This window comes from Calliphora vicina, chromosome 1, assembly GCF_958450345.1.
Source record: "Calliphora vicina chromosome 1, idCalVici1.1, whole genome shotgun sequence".
NCBI classification, from domain to species: domain Eukaryota; kingdom Metazoa; phylum Arthropoda; class Insecta; order Diptera; family Calliphoridae; genus Calliphora; species Calliphora vicina.
The window spans coordinates 2,476,168-2,494,769 of record NC_088780.1 but is presented as its reverse complement, the minus strand read 5'-3'; the positions used below and the strand labels follow the sequence as shown (position 1 = coordinate 2,494,769).

At 29.6% G+C, this 18,602-nt stretch overlaps 2 protein-coding genes across 2 annotated transcripts in view; one reads left to right on the top strand and one right to left on the bottom strand.

The window, feature by feature from the left end:
- Nucleotides 1-18,602, bottom strand: part of LOC135949208 (organic cation transporter protein) — a 38,001-nt gene that overhangs the window by 6,193 nt on the left and 13,206 nt on the right. Inside the window, exons 2-5 of the mRNA XM_065498695.1 lie at nucleotides 6,162-6,670; nucleotides 5,921-6,076; nucleotides 5,303-5,564; nucleotides 15-282 (exon numbers count right to left, since the gene is read on the bottom strand). Of these exons, the coding sequence (XP_065354767.1) occupies nucleotides 15-282; nucleotides 5,303-5,564; nucleotides 5,921-6,076; nucleotides 6,162-6,656 (1,181 nt within the window). The 5' untranslated portion in view covers nucleotides 6,657-6,670. The remainder of the gene's footprint in view (nucleotides 1-14; nucleotides 283-5,302; nucleotides 5,565-5,920; nucleotides 6,077-6,161; nucleotides 6,671-18,602) is intronic.
- The window catches only part of Fer2 (48 related 2), a 62,478-nt gene continuing 55,785 nt past the window's right edge, over nucleotides 11,910-18,602 (top strand). The window contains exon 1 of the mRNA XM_065498698.1: nucleotides 11,910-12,041. The gene's annotated coding sequence lies outside the window, so the exon portion shown is untranslated. The remainder of the gene's footprint in view (nucleotides 12,042-18,602) is intronic.

The following is an 18,602-nucleotide window of genomic DNA, read 5'->3' as shown; positions in this document are numbered from 1 at the left end:
TTTTACGTACTTACCATAGAAAACACAGGAAGATTCCTGGTATTCCGATACACAACTGAAGACGTTGATAGTCCTGTGTTAGATACGCAATGCCGGAAATTAGCATGTACGATATTGGCAGTGGAAAGAGATTATACATGCCGGCGATGGTGCGCCATTTGCCATCAACATATTCTATTGCCAAAATAAGACCCGAATATGTGACCGATACTGATACCAGACCCAAAAGTGCTCTCAATGTTATGTACATTTCGAAAGATTGGGCAAAATAAAGTGCTAGACCTGTTGGAAACAGAAGTATATAAAATATAAACAATTAGGATTCATTTTACACAACTCTACTATATAAAATAACATTTTTGAGAAGGACTCCTCGCACAAAACATATTTATCATATAATTTTGGGACGCAGGTCACAAAAATAAAAATGAAAATTCTTTTCATCAGTTTGTGGATTAATCTAGGGAAGTTAAGCTCTTAGTTGAGTACCATTTAACTAATATTTAATAAAGTTTACAGGATTGGGTAAGGAATGTTTCTAATTTTTATCTTTAAATCCAGCTGTTTTAATCACAGCTAATATATTTTAAGTTTTTCTTTGTACTGCGGTAAAAGATTAAACATTTGTTAAAATATTTCAATAAAAACACTTATAAGATTCAAAAATTATATACCCTTCACTATAAGTGGCAAGGGAAGGCGCAGATCACCCGCCAATACCGAAAAAGTTCAATATAACAAGTAAGAGAGCTATATTCGAGATTTAAAATACAAATTTTAAATATTTTTAGCTAAACAAAATTAATTCTTTTTTTCGAAATTGTTTTTTTTAATTTTTTTCTTAAAATTTTTTTTTTATATTTATTAGTGGAAACATTTTTTTTGGCGAAAAAAAAATATTGTCTATATTAATGACTTAGTAATCCAGATATAGACAAAAATAGGTCAAAAATCGAAGTTGTCCCGGTTTTTTGTTTATATCTCAGCCATTTGTGGGTAGATTTTCTCGATTTTAAATAGCAACAGCGGCGGGAGAATTTCCGATATATTGATATTTCAATCATGTTTGTAGTTAATTGGGGGCTACGGAAAGTTGATTTCAACATACAGACGGACATGGCTATATCGATTTTGCTATCTATAACGATCCAGAATATATGTATATACTTTGTGGGGTCGCAAATTAAAAATGAAGGGTATAAAAAGAAAAAAAAATGTACGATTTGCCATGGCCGTCTGTCCATATGTATGTTGAAATCCAATTTCCGAGGCCAAAAAATAACTTAAATACTTGATTCATACATCCATATATTCGCTATATTCCCGGTTCGGCTGCCTTTTGGATTTGGGAAAATCAGCACACAAATGGCTGAGATATAAACAAGAAACCACGACAATATGGATAGCTAATGATAGATATTTTAAAGACCTTTCCATCGATGTATATAACGCCATAGTAATTCGGATCCACAATGAGTCAAAACCTGAAAAAATATTTTTTAACTCCTATTTTTAACAAAAAAAAATTTACTTTGGAGAAGGGTAAGATTCGGCACGTCGAATATAGCTCTCTTACTTGTTATACCCTTCACCTTTGTGAGAAGGTTATTATAAGTTTGTCATTCCGTTTGTAATTTCTGCATTTTTCATTTCCGACCCTATAAAGTATATATATTCTGGATCCTTATAGATAGCGGAGTCGATTAAGCCATGTCCGTCTGTCTGTCTGTCCGTCTGTTAGTTGAAATCAATTTTCTGAAGACCCCAGATATCTTCGGGATCCAAATCTTCAATAATTCTGTCAGACATGCTTTCGAGAAGTTTGCTATTTAAAATCAGCAAAATCGGTCCATAAATAACGGAGATAAGAGCAAAAAACCGGGACAACCTCGATTTTTGACCTATTTTTGATCTATATCTGGATTACTAAGTCATTAATATAGACAATATGGATATCTAATGATAGATATTTCAAAGTCCATTGCAACGATGTAGATAAGGCTATAGTAAGTTGAACCTACAATGGGTCAAAATCGGGAAAAATATTTTGTAACCCGAATTTTTTTTTTCATCAAAAATTTTTTTTTTTGAAAAAAAATTTATAAAAAAAACACTAAAAAAAAAATTAAAAAAAATTTGGAAAAAACTTTTTTAAAAAAAAATTAAAAAGCAATTTCAAATAGAATTTAAAAAAAAATAAATTTTGTTTACCTAAAAATATTTGCATGATCCTGAAAACATTCTTAAATATTAAAATAAAAAATGATACTCACGTAAGAGCTCAACTTACTTAGATTTTAAAACTATAAACAGTTTTTATTTTTAACATGTTGAATTAAATTCCACGTTCCTGAGATAAAATTAAAAAAAAGTTTTTAGTGAAAAGCTAAAAGTATTCGAAATATCTCGATAACTGACCGACGATTTTAAAATGTCTGCCATATTTGCGTTCATCTCACCAAAATTATATGAACAAGATATTATGCATGAGGAGCCCTTTTTAAGTCGAATAGGGTAACTAACATTAATCTGGAAATTTTTAAAACACTACTTATTTTATTAATCAACTTTGACATGTCGAATACGATGATAAGAACACTTGTGAGGAAAATGACCAATAGAAGAACAAACTAATTTATTTCCGTATGCCCTTCTAATGTAAATAGATTAAGGTCTGATTAAATGAATCGGACATTACATTAAATAGTATTGTGTTTGTTTTTTTTAACATTTGCAAAAAATTGTAATAGAAGAACTCAATCTAGAATCTGAACAATTTCAATCATTGCATTTCAATTCATACACGTATCTATCTCAACATTGCATTATTTTGTAACGTTTGCTTCTGGACCCATTCAGTTCTACAAATTTATGTAATGTACGTGTTTGTATGTAATGAAGTACTTTAACATTACAAATATTGATTTTATATACAAATATAAAAAATACATTCAAATGCACACACATCTATCTATACATACATACATATGTTTTACACTATGATTTTTCAAATGTACAGATTGTACATATGTATAGATGTATGAAGTGCAGAAATATTAACAATGAATAAAAATACTTTTTGAATTATTTTCTCAATCAGGCCTTGTACTTGAAAGGTGCTTGGGATAAATGAATAAATAAATGACTAACCGAATAAGGAAATAAACATGCATTTACACATAGATACAGAGATATGTGTATGTGTGTGCTATGTATCTTTGAATGTATGTGTTTTGACATTAAACACAATGTTAATGTAATTAAAACCACTCGACGTAAATGAATGAACGAACGAACAAACGAACGATGGAATAAATGTTCTTTTGTACAGGTAATCAATGACCATAATGAAGGATACAGCATCATGCTGTCAAGTTCAAAGGCACACGGAAGGTTGAATAATATGGACATCAAGGTGTACAATATAATACACACATGTTGGCATTAGGATAATCCCATCTTGTATGGATCCGAAAAAAATTGTCTATGTTCTCAACTAAAATAAAATCTTTTCTCCCAACTAAAATTTTTAAAATCTTCCAAAACATTAAATTAAAAAAAAAAAAATTACAATAACACAGGTCAACAGGAAAAATACGCTTCACTAACCACTATATAGATTTGATGCATCATGGTTACCTAAGTACAAAAATGGTAAAAACTATGGATAGATTTTTATAAATTTTTTTTTTCTAAAATTGTGAATTTTTTTAGATGTTTCACCACATAATTTATGATAACTCAAAAAGTGTTAGTCCGATATTATTGAAGTAAACTTAGAAAAGTTCACAGTGCAACAAAATCGAAAAAATTTTAGAGGCTTTTTAAACCACTACACAATCACCCTTATCGTGGTTGGCGTAAACATCATACGCCTACGACAGTTTCGTACTAGATTAAAGAACCAGTTTGCATTTTATCTTTAATCTAGTACGAAAGAGTCGTAGACGTAAGGCATTTACGCCAACCACGATAAGGGTGAATGTTGATGTATTGTGGTTCCAGTAGTACAAAAATGGTAAAATTTTTTAATTCTATGGAAAGATTTTTTTAAAATTTTTTTTTTGTAAAATTGTGAATTTTTTTAGATGTTTCTCCACATAATTTATGATAACTCAAAAAGTGTTAGTCCGATATTATTGTGTTTTTTAAAACACAAAAATTTGCTATTTTCACGTAAAAAATATATTTTTTGCTACAATTTGTTATTATAACTCCGAAACCACTGAGCCGCTTAAAACCCAATTTATAAACGGATTAAAGGTTATGTAAATTTAAACTTTTCTAAGTTTATTTTAACAATATCGGACTCACCCTTTTTGAGTTATCATAAATTATGTGGAGAAACTTCTAAAAAAATTCACAATTTTACAAAAAAAAAAAATTTAAAAAAATGTTCTCCACAGAATTTAAAATTTGGTCCATATTTGTACTACTGGAACCACAATACATCAACATTGTGTAGTGGTTTAAAAAGCCTCTAAATTTTTTTCGATTTTGTTGCCCTGTGTAATCATTGTTTACTTTTCACATTTCCTTTACGATAATAAATTCGATAAATTTTGATTTTTTTTTTGTGTGAAATTTTGTTTTTTAGTTCGCAGTCGAAAAAAAATTGCAACAATATTTAATATGTTATTTCTAATGTTAAACCAAATATTATAATAATATACTTTTATAAAATAGTACAGCATTAATTTAATGAAAGCAAAAATAGTTTTTAAGGATTTTTTCTACAGATGTTTAGTCGATGTTCGAACTTTTTAGAGCTCGTATTTCAGTTTGGTCGTCTTATTTTTCGCGGTTTTTAATTTAAAATAATCTACAAACTCTATTCTATTTAAAAAACTCCAAAAATACTAAATTCGTATTAATTTAAAAAACATTGGAACATTTGTTCGCTTCAGAAAACTTAGAATTAAGTTTTTTCTTATAAGTCATTGAATGAAAGACCTTTCATATACATACATATGTAGTATAAATAATTGTGTATTGTTCCTTTGGATAAAATGTGAATAAAACCTCCTAAACAAACAGATTGATCACCAACATTTCATTTTACAAATGTCATCTTTAAACTAAATAAACTTTCATTGGGAACTTTGGGAACATCGGTCAGCTGGGGCCATCTTATTGTGCAGATATACTTGTGTAGTATGTATTCAAATGTATAGACCGGCTAACCTTAATACAAAACTGATTTGGAAATAAATGTTGCTCTACAAAATGATTGAGTTTATTTAATTAAATAGCTATGTACGTATATGTATGTATGTATGTATATGTATGTTGGTACACTTACCAAATATTGTCTGTAATACAGCCGATATGAAGAGCATTGTTTTTCGTCCAAATTTATCCGAGAGATAGCCAGATATAATGCCACCGGTTGCCACACCCAATAGAAAAAACATTTCAGCAACGTTTTTCAAATATTCCTTATCGCAGACTAGATCCCATTGTGAGGTCCAACTATTCCCTACATTGTCATTGACTGCATATTCCCATGATGAACACGCAGTACGATTGTTGTTCTCCATGAGAGACTTCAATATGGATTGTTGCTGTAACAATAGAGATAACAGAATACAAGTATTAAATACTATACAGACATTTGCAAATACACAAACAAACATATGACTAAAGTACATTTTTGTTATTACAATTTTTGTGTTTTTTCTCTTTTGAATTTTCTTCTATAGATATTTTCTAAATGGGATTTTTCACATGACTGGTAAAAGTTGGATGAGAATGATTTACTTGACTGCACTACAATGACGTTGATGATGATGATGATAATGACTACGAGTACTACTCGTACAATAATGAATTTGTAGTACAATAACATTGTATGGATATGTACAATGAGACTGTCAGTTTGAACGAACGAACAAACGAACGAATGGACGAACCAACTCACCTGATGCATTTGCTCATTGGTATCATTGCTAATAATGCTCCAGTCGACTGGAGTTTGGTAACAGTTATCGTTGGAATTGCTTAGATTACGCCACACATCGACGGATAAATGTTCCAAATGCGCTGGACGTCTGCACCAAAATTCTTTATTGGCTGCCTAAAATGAACACACACATAGAAAGACGAAAGAAGGGATCTAATCTAACAATGAAATTTAATTGTTTTGAAAAGCTTTAACTCACTTGATATACTGAGGATGATATGTGAAATGTATTGGGTACTTGAAACAGTGACAATAGAACTGTCATTAAGAACTGCCATTTTCCAAACTGACCCACTAACTCGCCGATGATATCAGTCTCTTCTTCATCATCGTCGTCGTCGTCGTTGGCGTTATCGCCGTTACCGTTACCGTTATCGCCTCCTCCATTACTATGACCACTACTCTTTGAAGATCGTATATATGTGTCAACTGCTTTGCCACCATTTGAATCCCTAGATCCGCTGTTTCTGTGTTGAGCTATGGCAGTGTTACTGGCGGTATCTTTGTGACCATCTATTGTGGTATCTGTTGCTGTTGCGGTGGCTGTCGCTGTCGGTGTCGGTGTCGCTGGTTCTGTTTTTGTTATCGATGAGACCAATTCATTATTATTCGGTGGCATGGTTGTCTGTTGATCATTGGCTGGTTTACAATCATCATCGTCATGCTCTAATGAGGACGGTTTACTTGTGAGCATCTTCCAGGAATATGCTGTAAAAGAAGATGGATAGATTGAGTGACATTAAAAACAATAGACTTTAAATATCCCATCTCCACATCCCTAAAAAGATATTGTGATATTTTCTTTAGCACAACTGTACACAATGAGTTTAATACAATTTTATTTGTACTACATACTTATATTAGTTGTATGTATTTAAGTTTCATTTAATACTTGAGATTTTCTATTTCTTTTGAAACAATTTTGTGTTTTTTTTCTTTCTGTTCTTCATCTAAATTTTGCAAAGCTCTTTCACTGTACATATTTAGTTGCTAGTGTGTGTAGGTACGAATGTACGAATTAAATGCTTTCAAATTAATCAAATTCCAAACGTCAATAACACATACAAGCAATTAGTGTGTGGGTATGTGTAAATAAGAACATACAAACAATACGTAGTAGATCCATCCATTTGGGGGTTTAGAGTTATTTATTAAAACCATTCGTGCATTGGGGTCGATAACAATGGAGTACAGCACCACACATCACATTAAATACAGGGGAATTTCACCTGGAATTACTTATTTAAGTGTAAATATCAAATGAAAATACAATGTTGCACGTTTGGTTAATCTCTAAAGACTTTGAGTAAAAGAAACAGAAAACAAAAGAAAAAGTGTTCAAAAGCAAGGATTATGTCTTGGGGAAAAAAAAACTTTAAGTTCAAGACATTCAATCATTCATTTCATGCAGAAACACTCATGTAAACTTACAAGGTCAGTTTGAAAATTCTCTTCCAATTAACACAATTGCAAATTTGGACTTTATTTGACTGTATATTCTAATTAATACACTGTGTAAAGTGAATAATTGTGTGAAAGTAAATATCAGAGATTATTTTTTAAAAATAAATTCTTCTGTTCCAGCTTCCATCTGTAAATAAAATGTACTGTTTGATAAACATTTTTATACCCTACACCACCATAGTGGGAAGGGTATTATGCGTTTGTGCAGATGTTTGTAACGACCAAAAATAATAGTCTAACCTTAAAGTATACCGATCGCCTTAGAATCACTTTCTGAATCGATTAAACCATGTCCGTCCGTCTGGCTAGTTGTCTGGTTGTACAGGTCGCAATTTTGAAGATATTTAAAACAAATTTGGTACATATTATTTTTTTGGCCCAAGGACCAAGCCTATTGAAATTGGCTGAAATCGGTTCATTATTTCTCCTAGCCCCCATACAAATGTCCTCCCGAAATTGGACTTTATCGGTCATAAATGTTTAATTTATATATGTATCTCCACAAATTTCGCTCCAAATTAGTTTTATATACACAAAATTCATGTCACCAAATTTGGTTAGGATCGGCCCATAATTAGTCATAGCTCCCATATAGACCCGCTCCGAAAATCACTTTAACGTGCATAAATCTCTTAAAAATGTTGGTATACACACAAAATGCACCATAAATACATTTCATATAGACATAAATCACACGATCTAACTTCATGGTGATCGGTCCATAATTGGTCATAGCTCCCATATAAGGCTCACTTCCGAAAATAACTCGCGTATATAAATTATTGATATTTTAAAAGAAAAATGTTTTTGCTCACTTAGTGGAGGGTATAATATGGTTGGGCTTGACCAACCATACTTTTTTACTTGTTTTTAAATAACGTTTTGTATATATTGTTGGAATTTTTCCGCATTTTTTCCAAACAAATTAATATAGAAACAAAAGTAGTTCAGAAGATATATTTTATTGCATTTTATTGGCGTGTGCTAATTTTAGAAATACTTCCAGACTGCCCTCGACCGCCTATCAATTCAATCTTAACTAAACAACAATACGTATCCTTTTATGAGTGTTTATGTATGTGTACATATATTTGTACAATTACACATGTAAAAATAAAAATAAATACTAACCCTGCCAACATTTGGAATAGTATTTGGGACAATTGTGACTACTGCGTCAAATCTAGAAGTTAAAAGGATGATTTTAGTAAATTTTGCAACAATAAAACACATTAATATTGTACATTGATCATCCGTTTGTTACTTCTTCATTACTACCAGAAGTTAATAGAATAATAGAAATGGTTATACGAAAACAAAAAACACTCATGCTGAATATTTTTCGTATAAAGGTAACATCCTCGTTTTTACCAGATGCTATTTAGTTGATATTTAGTTGTACGAGAGGATACCCATAATTTTGAATTATTATTTTTAAAAAGAGCGATTCTTGAAGTTTTTTAATTTTAAAATATGTCTACGTTAGTAAGTAAATATTTGTGTAGTTTTATTGAAAATAGTGATCAAGTTTTTTAAAAGTAAGAAATAGTGATAGTTTTCATATATGACCGAAAACATTAAGGGTACTCATTTAAACGCAAATTTGCGCGATGTGTTCTATGAACCCACCTTTTCAATTTTGCGCAAGTTTATACAGAAAATTTATATTTGATAAAAATGTCATATAAAACTAAATTCAACAAAAGCTTTAAAAAAATATTTTTCAAATTCTATAAATTTTAATTTTAAAAATGTTGAATGAAAGTTAAATCTTTGGAACAAACGGTGGTATACATAGTTTGGAAGATTTTGTTTATGTTCTAGCTGTTTGTAAATGTTTTCATATACAATGCCATTTAATACAATCATTCTGTTCCAAAGTTACATAATTTTCATTGACTCTTCCAGAAATAATCCGTACGTTCTCACTTTTTTGAAACATTCAGAAGAGTCGTATTCATTAATTCTAGAAGTCAGTAAAAAGTACCAACTTAGGTTTATGACTGTGTTACTACAGCGATCAGAAGAAGAAGATATCATCCGCGACGAAAAATGTAGTCGAGTTTGGTTTGTTTGGTTGGTTGTTGGTTTCTTTTATTTTACGCTTGATTTTCTTTACATTCGTTCGTTCATTCATTCATCCATTCATTCATTTGTTTTGATTTGTTTCTAAACAAAGTCAATCACATTAAATCGGATTAACTATAGTTAATCCGATTTAACTATACATTTTGTAACAACAAACATTTTAGTACAATATTTCCACTTGTCTCTCATCTCTCTCTTTATGTTTGGGGTGCGTGTTTGAGTTTGTGTCTGTGTATGAGTATGTGGTGTCGTTGGGTCCAGCAGTTCTTGGTAACTGTCCCGAACTAGTGCTTTTACCTATCACTTAGAGTGACAACTAGTTATAGAACTAGCTACGTGAATATTATTATTTCAACACGTGCATGACCTTACAAGTTAGTCAGTTAAAAAGACATTTCTTAGGCAGTCCAAAGATCGATTGCTTGTAGACAAACCTTTCTCCGATAACTCTCCAATAGATTACTTTTGGTGGGTAAAATAACTACTTTTTAAAGTGCAGTACAACATAAACGTTCAAAGAGCACATACGTGTCAAATGACCCAAAATATATAAATTGAAGTCAGCCAAGTGGTAAGACATTAGTGACAATTACTGTCTATTGATTAACTGCTGTCTATTGCTACTACTAATTGCTTAACTGCTGGGAACTGCTGGGTTGTCTGCGTGTATAAAATACCAATACAACAAACACGTGACCAATGTTTATATACACAATGCAATTTTTGTTGTGCTGTTTAGTTTTTTTTCTTTTTATTGCTTATACGTAGTTGAGTACACAAGCGTGTATCAAACTCAACCATATAAGGAAGGGGGAGAAACGTAAAAGTTTCCTAATTTTTGTTTCCTTTTTAAGAATTTTTCAACTAAAAAGATTTTGTAAAGGAATTTCTCAAGTTTTCCCTTCTCTGATACGCGCGCTTGTATGTTTAAATCTTACAGACAAAATTTCATATAAAATACAAAGAATTATTTTAAGCTCTAAAGCTATCTAATCATTACTCTTAAACTGAAGTGTTTGAAGATACAAATGATTCTTCTACACACAGCGAAAAAATTAGCACATTCATGTACGAAAAGTTTCATAAAGTATCAACCCCTTAAGTGAACAAATCGTATACTAACGGTGTCAAATTAAATCTATGACAAATTTAAAATTTTTTTCTGCATATTTATTGTTCGCTCTCTTATCATTTTACACAGATTGGCTGAAAATGGTATGGATTGTATTAGTGGTTGTGGCACAAAGTAAATATCTGGATAACTATAATTCTAAAAGAATTTAAACTATGTATCAATCAATTTATTACCATTCCCTGTTCCCTGTTCGAAGTTTAGCTAAGCATGATGGAATGACCCCTCCCTTATAAAGGAAAGTTAATGTAAAGCTTGATATTTACATAAAATGGGTGGGATCAGAGCAGTGGAGTGGTATCTCCCATACAAAATTAGTTAGTTATTTTTGAATATCAAGTGAACTGTAATTGAGAGATTCTCAAATTTTGAATGTGTTATTTTCGTATTTCCATTCATATTTTTTTAATTTTACTAGGGTAGGGGTAGCGAAGTGCACCGGGTTATGTTAGTTGATCTTATTATATCTTTTTTATAATCGGAGATTTGCCTTTTTAGATAAATCTGAAATTTTTCTTCAAAATTGGCCAAGTTTTGATAGCTAGTTTTATATGCTAGAGAAATAATACGAGTATGAAAATCTTTTTGGATAAATACAACTCGGTCAACTATGAATCCATGTAACTACAAATCAACTGAAAAACAGCTCAACTCTATGATAGATTTTACTAAGATACCGTTCATCGAATATTCATCAAAATAAAATGATGCTAAACCACTGTGCGTTGTGCATTTTTCCCAAACCATCACTGTAAAATAAATCAATTTGCTTGTAGCGACATTTATAAAAGTGATAACAAAAAATGATTTAAAAGTTTAAACTTGTTTTATAAAATTGTATGTCTATAAATTATGACCAGATGATCGATTACTGTCCAGTAAATATTGTTACATACACATATTTTAATATATTGTACGAAACATTAAATTAATTCCATATAAACTTTTTATATAGTATGTACTGGTATAATGAAAATATACATACATACATCATATTACATATTAAATATTATATTTTTTATTTTGCAGGAAAATGTTGTTTTGCACAACGTTTTCATAAAATGAAAATAGTTTTACTTGTGCAAAGTCTGGATAATTAATTATAATTTTAATGGCACCAGTAACAGCACGTCATGCACAGACAGGCTGTGGGCACATACAAATGCAGTCAGTTAAACAGGAAGTATGATTTAGTGCGTAAATAAAGGAAACGTGTTGCATACACACACACACACAAACTCACATACACCAATATACAAATATATCTACGTACGTACGTACATGTGGCAGGGAATAGTGTCGCAGATTGTGAACATAATGTGTGGTCTGTCAGAATATAGTTAAACTACCATGGTCATATGGCGACCATCATTGAAGGTCGGTTAAATTAAATTGGTATGTACATATTTATATACATATACACATATTAACAAACATATTACCAGGGCAAGTTTAAATATGCACAAACAAAAATTAAAGAAGCAAGCAAAAAGCTCAAAAACAGGAAAAATAAAAAATAGGTGTGTAAATAATTTCATTATAAAAAATATTATTTTACAAAGAACAATAATTTGTTTTTGCACCTTCCAAATACAAATCATCTTTATTTGTTACATAAAATGCCAAAAAATTTCATGACAAAAATAATGTTTTCCTTCCATACAGAAGGACAGAAGCTAGATCGTGTTTAAGTTTCATAAGGACCCAAAATATATATGCATGTACACGCAGAGAAAAAATATAGTTGTCCAAGGTTACTGTGACCATTTAAATATTGTTACAAGTTTTTTTTAACAATATTATAGTCACAGTAACTATTTACATGATTGTGGTAACCATAACATGATTGTGTCAACCATATATATGGTTACAGTAATCAAGTATATGTTTGTGACAACCATTTATATGATGAATAATTTTATCATAATATGTTGTTCTCAGTTTATGATATCCATACATATTATGTTTATGTAACCATGGACAACTATATTTTTTCTATGCGTGTATATCTTGTGGGATCTACTACTAATATTAGATGTATGGTTTTGGGTAAAAAACTCAAAAGCAATATTTTCTGTAAAGAAATTATAGTGATAATTATAATTGATCAACATATGAAATGAGTGTTTGAAAAGGGTTCTACGCCTTACTAACAATCCGAAGAAGGTATATCTAATGGGTTTTCACGGTTATATGGCATAAATTGCCCAAAAATGCATGCGGCACATTTTTGGAACCATGTTTTTTTTCAAAATTTAACCTCTAGCATTTACAAAAAAATAGTTTTTTTTTTATTTTCCATCAAAGTTGAGAAATATTGAAATTTAAAACAAAGCAAACAGCACAATCTATCAATAGAATCAAAAAGAATGACGATCCGTTACCTAGTATTCGAGATAATGTATCTGAAAGCGGACCAAATTACGTAAAAATGGTTTGTTTTTTTTTGAAACACTGAAAATGTGTCAACTTTGAAGGGTTATATATTTTGAACCAATAATATGATTGTAATAATGATTGCAGTATATTTGAAATCGTTGGACAATTTCCTATAAAATATGTTTATATTTTTTAGGGACACATGAAATGTTTGAGGTTTCGTCAAAAAATGCTTTTACTTGCCCTGGTTATTACATAGAAATATACATATACATACATATGTATATATTAGGACGGGTCGATTTGTAGGGACACAAACAATCGCTCAAGTGACAAGAAAATCGTATTCTAGGGATCAAAATATTAAACTTTGTCCATGGAACCATTCCTCTAAAATGAATTCTGATGTTCCTTATATTGACCCAAATTTGAAGAATTTGACTAAGCATATTTTTAGCAAATTTGTTTATTATGACACAAACGCCATTTTGTGCTTGTTGAATACTCCGCTACGTAATCACGCTAAAACTATTCGTGTTAATCCCTTCGCTCATTGCGAGCAAAAGTTATGTTGGTTTAAAGTTTAAACTAAATCTTAAAAATAAAGCAATGATGATTCTCATAGACGAATGATAAATATTATTTAATACCTACATCACATTTATATTTATCATACGCTCTATAAACAAAATTTATACACAATACATACATCATGTAAATGGATGCCCTGATAGACTAGACCAGGGAAGCGCAAAAAGAGAAATTGTAGTTTGTGTGCATGTATGGGTTAAAAATAAAAAATCCGCAACAACATCAAGCAACAGAATGAAATATTTGTATTTTTACGCTCTATTGTTTGCAACTAAATGAGTTATTTGTATTTTTACGCTCTTGCTGTGTGTTTTGTTTACTTTCGGGTTGTGTACGTGTAAATTTACGAAAATGTTCGTAATCTCAACAATATGAACGCCTACCAATGGACTAGACCATTGGTAGGCAAATAGAGGCATTTAATTTGTGTGCATGTTTGGGTAAAAAATTAAATATTCGCAACAACATCTAGCAAATTAATGAAATGTGTGTATTTTTACGCCCTATTACGTTCTTTTGTTCACATTCGGGTTGTTTGACGAAAATCATCGTAACCTGAACAATATGAACGCCTACCATGGGACTAGACGATAGTGGGCTGTTTGTGTTTTTTGTGTTTTTTTTTTTTTTTTTTTTAAAAAAAGTGTGATTTTTTAAATTTTTGTATGAGGACCCTCACAGGGGGGGTCAGAATTCATTTTAGAGGTATGGTTAATTGGGCAAAGTTTCTTAATTTGATCACTAGAGTACGGTTTTCCTTATCGATTTTCCTTGCCCTAGTATGTGTGAATGTATGTATTGTATAACTTTTTCTTTTAAATTTATTTAAATTCAGAGAGCTAAATAAAACTAAAAGTTATAAACTAATGCATTTTGAAGTTTATTTTAAAAGTTTCCTAATGCATTCCAATTGTTATTAGGGCTTTTCTCCCACGATTACCGGAATATTTTATTATTTTATAGGGATCGTTTTTAAATTATAGCAACTCTGGCAATTTTTTATTCACCTTAAAATTGTTTAATCAAAAATAATAAAGAAATTGTATACCCTGCCTAGAGAGAAAGTAACTGGAACAGATGTTAATCTTTAATTTTCGACACTTCCTACAATACTCGAACTCTTTTTTTCAATTACTTGCAGCGTGAAATAAAAATAAAATAGATCTGGTAATGAAAATTGTATTTTAAGTTATTTCTTGTTAAATTAAAAATGCAATAGAACAGTTCACAACATTAAAGTCTGTTACAATGGTATTATGTCAATTATGGTTTTCAATAAAAGATTTAAAATCGTGTTAAACTGAAATATATACTTTGTACATACAAATGTACACATGTTAATAAAATGTCTACCACAAAATGTCACTTGCTGTTGAAAAATATTTCAACGTAATGCATTTGTTTAATGTTTTGCTGCACCCTACACTAAACTAAACATTATTTGGAGACTGTCAGATGCATTTTAATTTGAACAAATATCGATAGTTTAAAATCGAACTATCAAAATTCTGACTGTTGTTAGATTATTTATTAAAGATAAAAAATATGAAACATTCCATTTTATTTTAGAAAATTTATTGCCAGGACACAATAAGCAAATAATCAAACAAACAGTACAGTGTTGCATAGACAATTTGGAGCAACAGGATTTAGAGCTAATCAAGTAGTTTGAAGAGTTTTCTCAGTGTAAAATTTTGAAGAAACCCAAGTGTTTGACACAATAGATACCTGAGATTGACATATCTTTTTTTTTTTTAACCATTTCAAAATGTTTTCAATTCGTATACCGCAGCATTTAGTTTGTATAGACCGACGAACAGAACACAAAATGTTCTATTTATTGTGTGTCTTTTTTTAATTGAGTCACGAATATTCATTCAGTCATTGTACATTCCAGCACGGTTTAGTGTCAACTTAATTTATTAATTTGTTTGTACACAACATGTTACAGAGTTTACATTGTAAACTATTAAATGCACATAAAAGACAAATACCGAATCGTAATGCAAATACGACTATTGGAATCCATTAGAAATGTATCTGTTTAAATACTTTTATGTATGGATTGATAATTGAAATTTGCAATAATGAAAATATACAATCAAATATTTAAGGTCAAGTCAAGACAGATAAACAAAACAAAACAAAAAAAAAAACTACACCTTTTGTTATTGATAATGGTGCAAAATAGTTTTGATTTTTCTTAACGTAAATGAAAACATTTGTTCTTAATTCAAAGCAGAGCGAAAAAAAAACAAGGAGTATATTATTGGTGTGAATTTAAATTAACCTTAAAACTGAATATTTTTTTTATCATATCTTGTATTACAATTTAAGAGTTTACGTATTAAAGAAATTATTTTCTTTCCAGAACCAATTAAATTTCTTTAAATACTCGTACATATTTGCAAAATTTAATTGATTTTGTTCTACAAATGTTCCATTTAGTCTTTATAAATAATTTTGTGAAGAGGTGTAAATAAAATCAGTTTATTTATTGTTGTTTCTCTATTGAAATTATTTAGTTTATTTACAATGTGAATTGTATTGTTTTGTATTGTATTGTAGATCAATTAGTTGGTTTTTGTTTAGTTTTGTTTTGCAGTGTTTGGAATTTAATTTGGCGTTAATTCAAATTGACCATAAATTAAACGATAAATTCGAATTGGGTACATGGATGAATTGCTGAATTTGTTATAAATTCAAACATAAATAATGCGGCGCCCATAATTGAAATACCATTTGAAATAATTAAATTATTGAAATATTATGGCAGTTGTAATACAACTAGGCAATAATCGTTAATAATTATTTGCGTCTACGTTTTTAAAAGAAACTATTTAGCAACTGCAAAGGAATTAACGCCAATTTAGCTAGAATGTTAATTTAATGGTAAATGGTATTCAAGTACAACACATAAACAATAAAGTACTTGAATAAATTTAACATTTAATTTATAAACACTTCATCTTCATTAACATTAATTTTACTGTGGCATGTTTCATTATTAACAAATAAAATTTTTGTTTTCAAATTATTTACTCATTTGTGTACAAAGTGCAAAATCTCTTTAAATTGAATAAATATTTGCTGATATCCCAGTGATAAGTGAAAATAAATCCCAATTTTCCATTAACATGCAAAACTCTAATTGTTCTACATTTCCATTTACACAAATTCCACTCTATTTTGTATGTTTGTGTCTTATTGTCTGCAGTTGTAGGCGTTACAATTAATATGTTCTACATTTTCATCTATGAATTTACTTACTTACTTGTATCTATCTATATAGAAATACATATTTTAAGTATCAACTATCTACGTAAATATTTTTAATGAAATATGTATCTGTGTGTGTGTTTATGATGCTCTACAAAGAATGTTCATATGTATCTATTTTTCGTTTTATTTATGTATGAAAATCTGTTGGCAATTTCAAATCAAAATTAAATAATTTTAAAAATCTGGCATTTTTAGTTTGTTTTTAATTCCAAGAACATATTAAAATTGAGTTCATAAACCAATTTAATGATTTTTTTGTTCTATTGATCGGTTGCTATTAAATTCTAATAATAATAGATTTCTTTTTTTTTTTTAATTTTGAGAATAATCAATTGAAATTGATGTGTGATTGGTTGATCCCGACCATACAATGCTGTACAATTAAATAATTAAACAAAAAATACAAGAAATGGTTACCATTACCGCTAAGGTATGTTTTTAGTTCAACTAAATGACTGACATATAAATTTTAAGGTTGGTAACCGTTACCGCTAAGCTACCGTTATGCTCATAACTCACTTCCCTCTAGTGATTCATGTACTAATTAATGCAGCTCCAACTCAGTTATTTTCCAACATATGGGCAATTCCACGAGAATCGCTACCACGACTGAAAACACAAAAACCCTTGAAACTATTTTTCAAGATGATTTTAATAGGAGAAAACCTAAATTATTACTATGTGAAAGCATTTAGAGCTTATTACAACATTTTAAGGACAAAAATAATAGTTTAAGCTGATTATATTTAATTTTTTAATGTTTTAGGTATATTTTAGGCTAAAATTTCGGCGAAAACTAGGCTCCCAATTAGCTTGTAGTATGAAATGAATTTGACTCTGATTGTTTTTTTGCTATTGTCAAATTGTTTATTGAAACGGAATATATATTTTCTATTCACTTTTTTTTAGTTTTTGTATACATATGTATATTTACAGAATATATATTGTTTTATTATAATGGAAAAATCTGTCACGTACGATATTAAATTTTATTTCTTATAAAATCATCCAAAGATTGTTTTTATTTAAATATGATGGATTGTAATGGAAAAATATTTGGGTTAGTGTAAGAAATTAAAAGAAAACATAACGCCTTTCACAATTCGAATATTTTTGCATATTTCTACATGTACCTCAAAATGAGTTCCGTTTTATGTCACGTACGATATACCCTTATTTCGCTAGAAAATTTGGACAACAATGTTTCGGAAGAACTCTTTATTATGTATTTTAAAATATAGTACCCTCTAAATGGAACCAAATTATTTTTCAGATACCCTTAATTTTGCAAAATCTATTCTACTCTATAGACGAACAAATGTCACGTACGATGATATGGAATTACCCATATGTAGTATTTTAAACCGTATTAGTAATTTCAATTTCTAAACGTATCTCTATCATTAGTTTATGTTAAAAAATTAAAGTAATTTTCAAACAAATATCTGAAAAATAATATTTTTCCTGTTCGTTTGTCTGTATTTTCCTTTTTTAATTTTTCTATAAAACCATGTTTATTTAAATACTTATTTTTAAAAAGATTTTTTTTCTGAATACATCATAAATTCACTGTTTTAAAACTGATCTTATTCAAAATTGTTTGTAATTTTCATACCCCCTAAAAGTATACTATGAAATAAAAAAGAAAATCAAAATTATTTAAAAGTATGCACTGTGGTTCAAAAATTCAAATCTAGCTGGCCA